This window comes from Saccostrea cucullata, unplaced genomic scaffold (assembly GCF_032062105.1).
Source record: "Saccostrea cucullata isolate Sc308-1 unplaced genomic scaffold, CSIRO_AGI_Scuc_v1 ctg20802, whole genome shotgun sequence".
NCBI lineage: Eukaryota > Metazoa > Mollusca > Bivalvia > Ostreida > Ostreidae > Saccostrea > Saccostrea cuccullata.
This window is the reverse complement of record NW_026936583.1, coordinates 1-7,395: the sequence shown is the minus strand read 5'-3', so window position 1 is coordinate 7,395 and position 7,395 is coordinate 1. Positions and strand designations below refer to the sequence as shown.

The 7,395-nt window shown below is 32.7% G+C and overlaps 1 protein-coding gene across 1 annotated transcript; it reads left to right on the top strand.

Annotated features, from left to right (window-relative positions):
- Positions 1 to 347: 347 nt before the first annotated feature.
- LOC134245875 (plasminogen-like) lies at positions 348 to 7,379 on the top strand (the record flags this gene model as incomplete). Its single annotated transcript, XM_062728117.1, has 4 exons — positions 348 to 599; positions 1,782 to 2,033; positions 4,030 to 4,278; positions 7,174 to 7,379. Coding segments are annotated over 4 exons (959 nt in total), but the record flags the coding sequence as incomplete, so codon positions are not given.
- Between the last annotated feature and the right edge of the window lie 16 nt (positions 7,380 to 7,395).

The following is a 7,395-nucleotide window of genomic DNA, read 5'->3' as shown; positions in this document are numbered from 1 at the left end:
AATTATGGGAAGTTGACAGTCATCACGTTTATCATAGAGCTTGATTGTTATATTACCATTAACGACTTTTTCAAGTAAAATATCCAGATTTGAAACACATATGTGTCAGACTCGGTGGTGTCTTTAAATTCAAGCTCACAGAGATATATCGTATCGGCATAAGAATGGAAATTACCATTGTTAATTTACAATACGTCGTCGATATTTCTAAATGTTGAGTTGAAGGCCACAACAAGTGTTTTCTTCTTTTTACACATAAGTTTTTGGACAAATTCTGCTTCATATGAATACAAAAAACTGGAAATATTTACAATTATTTCTTTGTTTGTACTTTCATATTGTTTCAGCAAAGGACTGCAAAATATCCGTGGAAGGTCTGGAATACAGAGGTAACATTTCAGTGACTGTTTCCGGTAAATCATGTCAGAGGTGGGACAGCCAGACTCCACATTCACATGGTTACGCCGAGCGACTTCCGGGGAACGCCAGTGAACACGAAAATTACTGCAGAAACCCAAAACCTGGAATGGAAGCTACCCCATGGTGTTATACAATGGACCCCGATACAAGATGGGAGCTTTGTCAGATTCCATTCTGTGGTAATGAATGGCTTTTGTTGAATTTGTATATTGTCAGATATTGAGATAAGCGTTTTACTTAAAGAATAGGTATATTATGTACTCTACAAATAACAAACATTATCTGTGATGTAATACAGAAGATCCAGATATAGACTATAATCGGGCAAATTGAGAGAAAGCAATGATTTAAGGAAATTGATGGGTTGACACAAAACAGTCACTGAACACCCAGAGACATGATTAGTTTGACCATTAATTTTTGTTATATTATGTTCTGAACAGCTCCCATGCGCTTTTTGTTTTGTTTGTGAACAACGCTGTTCTAATAAATTTTTACTACATCAATCTTAATGGCTCCTGTTGAACATATCCTTATTCATAATTTTTAAAGACATGAAGACATTGTTTAAGGTTTTCATCGTCACAATTTTAATGTTTCAAAGTACTAAAACAGCAATTATTTTCATTTACTATAGTGTAAATTCATCAATTATTGCAAAAAAAGTATAGGTTGCCATTTTATTTAAGATGGGAGATATATATATACATATACACACTGAAATTTATATCAACATAAAAATCGTACATTTTTTGTAAGTAGTATTATAAAAATCGTGTAAAATTGTTTTAAATGCATAATTCTGAAAGACCTGTATATTTGCTACTTATAAGATACTTTTGAATTTTAAATATCAGGGAAACTATTCATTAGAAGTACAATAGATATGAAGGTACATGAGAAGGAGTTAATACCCTTGTCAACATTTTCTAAAGATTGAATAATTGATTAAATAAAGAAAATATATTTTAAAAAATCTTTTACTTAACAATATTTATCATCACACCAACTGAAAAGCATTCTTTCAAAAGATATTGTTCTATTGGGTATAAATGTAAATTAATAACAGTTTTTGCAAAAACCTATGACATCATACGAGGATGGAAATACCTTAATACCAACCTCTTCGCAATAATGCATTTGTAAGTGTGAGTAAGAAGAATATATATCTACTGTCTGAAGTGCTTCCATAGAGGTTGGAAGGTGTCTGTAGTCCGCCTTCTTTATTTTCTATACCCTATAGAAATATAATTGAATTTTCTTTAATTTCATATACCAGGGCGTCTTAATAGTCATTATCACTCGTATGTATATAATCATAAAAAACTGAATTTATAGAGACTTTGTATTAACATTTCAAGTGCTAGACTGTAGAAAAACCAGAGAAGGGATGGAGTACAGAGGAAACAAATCTACTACTATTTCTGGAAAGACATGTCAGAGATGGGACCAACAGTCGCCATGGACCCATGGTTACACTAAGGCATTGCCTGGTAACGCCACTCTGCACGAGAATTTCTGCAGGAATCCGCAGTCTAAGGACGCAGATGGCCCCTGGTGCTTCACCACGGACCCCTACACGAGATGGGAATACTGTGATGTACCTTTCTGTGGTAATAAATTTTTCCCATCCACATAATTCACATTTCAGTTAATTAACTTGAGTTCTGTTTTTAAAGCATTCAAATAAATGCAAATTAAATCGATAAAATGCGAATAAAAGAACAATCTTTAAATGAAACTTTTATTTATTTTATATCTAAATAAAATATGTACATGTATTTATTGGGAAATGTCAAATAACATTGATCTGATATAAAACATTCCTTTTGAATAGAGCTCTGCTTGAGTTTTCCAGTTATTAAATAATTAAATAAAATGCTTTTACATTTCTATTATATAAATAACCTAAATGCATGTTTGTTGGCACTGATAAAAACGTAAAATAAAAATGGAATTTAAGGTAAGTCACTCCTGAAATTTGTTAAATCAAGGATTTTTTAAGAATTATATTTCGGATAAGTACTCATATAGAGCGACTCAAAATCGCAAAGAAAATAGGGGGTCAGTGTTCATCTTACTGATTTACGGTACAATGAAGATGACCTTTTTGTGCTTAAATTTTATTTCTTTGGTTAATTACTTTAACCTTAATCATATTTTATCAGATGTAACCATGACAATAAATATGATTTTTTTTTAACGTAAAACATTTTGAATAATTTTTATTATTCAACAAATCTTCCAAATTAATGCGCTTTAATTATTTTGTGACCATTTTGCACTAAAAAGTAACATATTTGGGGTATTAAAAAACTAAATAGGCAATAAAACATTTTCTTAAATCAAGCTTTTTACGACTTAAGTTCTGATCAGTCACAAGTATCGAGTACTTTAAAATAATGAAAGAAAAAGTTTGGGTCAGTGATGTTAATTTTGAAATATTGGTCAAAATATGTGATTTTCAGGCAAAAAATGTTGTAAATTTAATCTTGACTTATTTGACATATTTTCATTTTTTGGCAAAGTTTGTTGAGGGAAGGTGTAAAACTTGTTCTAAAAATATAAATTAAGACCAATATTAAATATTCCTAACAATATCATATTGGAAAATATTCTCCAAGTAAAAGTATGTGAGGCTAAAGTTCCAAGATTTTAAATTTAATAAATGTGCAGATTTGCAGAATTATCCGCTAAATATCCTTCCACCACAAGAAATAGTCCCTCATAAATCTTGCTTCTTTGTAGCTTGTGAGCAGTTTTTTCGTTGAATGTCAAAACATTAACATTGCTGAAATTAAATATGTTATAAAAATTGAATTCTTATACATAATTTTGAAGTAAGAGGTTCTGCGTGAACTTTTCTAAAAATCTGACGAGTGACATACCTTAATTGTAATGAAAAAATATGGATAATTGCATGATTTTTTTTTACCTTGTCAATAATATGTTTTGAAGATAAATCGTCATTATATATCAATAAAAAAATCTGGGAATGTACACTTAAAAACCCTCTTTCAGCAAAATGAATAAACCTCCGTATATTACTTGGACATTCATTTCTAATAAGACTTTATTCTAGATCAATACAGATATATGAACATGCAACAGTTAAACGGGAATTGCGAAGTCATGTCTAGGCTATCTCTTCCTTAAGCGGTACTTTTAGTACCTGTTTTACGTTAACTCGTTGATAAAGCAGAGATTGCCGGTAAATTGGACAGAAACGACAGACAATTAGTAAATGAAGTGAACATTTCATGTAAAGAGCATAATAGAAGTAATGCAGAGGTAAACGACCATTTTATTGAGACAAGCAAGATGGACACTGACATGCCATTTGTTCTTGTAATACACCTAGCATTTACGGTTAATTCATATTGTGATATTGCTTAACATCAATTATTGAATTGTTGATGATTTTCAATCTAGCATTTCTAAATGGTTTAAAATTTAAGCATAGCTTAAGTTAGGTTACTTTTATATCATTTGAAACAAAACTATATTTAAAAAATAATACAACTTCCTTTTAATTTTCTTAAATAAAAAAAATTATGAGTATTAATGCCGTCCATTTACTATATCTTGATTGTCTTTATTTCTTAAAAGAATGTAGAGACACGATTAAAGGAGAAGAATACAGAGGCACCATCTCCCATACCGATAGGGGGCGTGAATGTCTTAGATGGGACAGCCCCTTTTCTCCAGAACCATTATTTGCCTTGTTTCTGGAGGGAAATTCGAGTTCGCATGAGAATTATTGCAGGAACCCTGCTAATCAAGGCGAAAAACCTTGGTGCTTTACAGATGCATCGGGAAAGTTTGCAGAATATTGCAACATCCCGATGTGTTCTCAAAGTAAGTTTTTTTAATTTCTCCATTAAAAGTTTGTTTGTTGGTTGTTTAACAAGACACAAGTTGTGATTTTTGTTTCTTTGATGTATTTATCGAACAAAGCTACTGAGTAATTAAATATAATAAAATACGGTGATAATGAACAATAATCAAAGTGAAACGTCCACTGATACAATACAAATCTACGAAAGCCCAGAAGGCTCATTCGAGATTCGAGTTTCCAAATACGAGATTCGAAATTCGAGATTCAAAATTCGAAATTCGAGATTCAAAATTCGAGTTTCGAGATTCAAGATCCAAACGAACCAATCAAAAGCGGGTTCAACATTTGATTATTTCCCTTTATTATGTTTTTACTATCAAGAAATAATTCAATATAATTATATCAAATGGGTCATTTCATTAAATTACAATGCAAGAAAAAGTGTTATATATATTAGAGGGAAATTTAAATAATTAATGGATTTTTGATCCGCAATGAATATTTCAATTTATATTATAGATTCTTAAATATTAAATAGATTACATATATCAGGAGTATATAATTATATTTTTGTATTGATGACAAATTACCGGCCGCCAGGAGATGGTCGGTTATATGATATGAAAGTTCGAAGTCGCTTTGCGTTTCTGCGGAGTTAAAACAATTTAAATAAGAAATATATTAAAAAGACGGTCTTAAGGTTAAAGAAAAACGCACAATAAACATAAAATTAAAAATTCTTATGAAGAATGAGGTAAATAATTCATCCAATACTGACTTAGAAATTTAGATATGTTTGAAGTGCGGAGAAAATTAAGACATGTGTTGGGCGTAGTCTAAATCAAAGACCGCGTTATGTATATTACACAATTTTACTTTCTCTATTCAAACGGGATTTGTATTACGTATTTATTTTAAAATGACGTGTACATATGTACACATATAAACATTTTGAAAAATATGGTTAAATGTAAATTCATTAAGAGACTTAGCAGGCTACAAAATATTACAAGATTTACGAGGATAATGCACGTTTAACAATGTGCCAAGAATTTTTCCGCTACAACTCAAAGAGAAGAAATGAAGTGGCGGATCTAGAGGGAGTTTAGTTTTTTCCTCTAAGAGAGAGCAAGGAATTACCAACATATTTGCTGCATTTTTATTAAATTAAACTACACTGCATATCTAGTTGTAGATTACATTTAATTTTAGTTTTAAACTTTTAATGTAAATGCCATACAGGCCCACGGTTCAAAAGTTGTTGACGCAGAGTACCAGGGGTTAATACTGAACATGCATTATATAATTAAGAAAATCATGCAATGTAGAGCACAAGCTTTTAATATCACGAGGATATATATTAAAAGATAAATAAAAGATATTTTAAAAACAGACCACCATAGTCTTTAGTTGCTTCATAAAAGGAACATTAATTGGTTTGCGGCCGATTTTTGACGCTTACGTCAATACATGTTTCTTGTCTTAATTTTTAGAAAAACACAGGTACGTGTGGACAAGACCCCCCCCCCCCTTGATATTGAACCCCGGGGCTTATTTCTCTGTTATGTGTAGCCTTACAATACGAAAAAAATCGCTGGCGTAAAACCCCCAGAATAATCGCTTAACCAAAAAAACAAAACAAAAAAACACTATTTATTACCCCACTTTACAAGAAAGAAAGCTGTTTACGGAAAAAATGTGGGATTATTACGTGATGCAGAGTCAGTCCGATAGCATGGACTAAGACAGAAATCAGTGGCAGATTTAAGGGGGGGGGGGGCGCACCCGGCGCGCGCCCCCTTAAAATTGTCCAAGTTAGCATAAAACATAGTTTGTCGAGAAAATGTTTTAAATGTCTACTCGGTAGACCTCATTTTTACCCTACAAAACCTCTAGAATCCAAGAGCTTCCGGGGCCTTCGCCCCCTGGGCCCCCAACAGGGCTTTGCCCTGGACCCACTGGGGGCCTCAAGGCGGCCCCCAGACCCCCTGCCTGAATCTGGCGCCCCCTAACTTCAATTCCTGGATCCGCCCCTGGAAATACATTGTATATGTAGAGACAGTGTGAATCGACATATAAAGTTAAAACAAAATAAATGCATTTAACACCAGTGGGGGTACAACGTAAACAGACTGGAGTGGCATATCCTTCTCTTATAATGTATAGTGGGTATTTGGGGGGGGGGTTGTTGAGCGATTATTCTGGGGATTTTACAATTTTTTGTTATTGTATACATGATGAATAAGTTTAATAAATAAAACTTGTGAAAAAAATGTCCAATAAGCCCTAGGGTTGAATGTCGAGGGGGGTGGGGGGTGGTACCTTTCACAAGTACCTGTGGTTTTCCTAACACAGGAAATGCATAAAAATTAAGTTTAGTAGACAATTCAAAAATATATATACTCCTGATATATGAAATCTATTTAATATTTAAAATAAAAATATTTTTTGCTGATCAAAATTCCATTAATTATTTAAATTTCCCTCTAATATATATAACACTTTTTCTTGCATTGTAATTTAATCAAATGACCCATTTGATATAATTATATTGAACTATTTCTTGATAGTAAAAACATAATAAAGGGAAATAATCAAATGTTGAACCCGCTTTTGATTGGTTCGTTTGGATCTTGAATCTCGAAACTCGAATTTTGAATCTCGAATTTCGAATTTTGAATCTCGAATTTCGAATCTCGTATTTGGAAACTCGAATCTCGAATGAGCCTTCTGGGCTTTCGTACAAATCGGATTCAAAGCAGACACGGACGTCTAAAACATTAAAGGTGGGCTCAGGTGTTTTAACATAATAGTTGTTTAAGAGGAAAAGGTGATTCTGCAGGTGATGCTGGCGCTTTTTAAACAGCGATTTTAATTTTCAATTAGAAAATTCATATTTTGAATTCGTCTTTTAGGTAACAAAGAGTGCTTAGACAGCGCCAAAGGTCAATATTACTTTGGAACTGTATCTAAAACCGGAGATGGTATAGAATGCCAACGCTGGGACAAATTACAACCACACGATCACAGGTTTGTCTATGGATTCATGGGACTGTCCGCTTCTGAACACGAGAATTACTGCAGAAATCCCGACAACGGGGAGAGACCGTGGTGTTACACAGTGAACGAGACAGTCC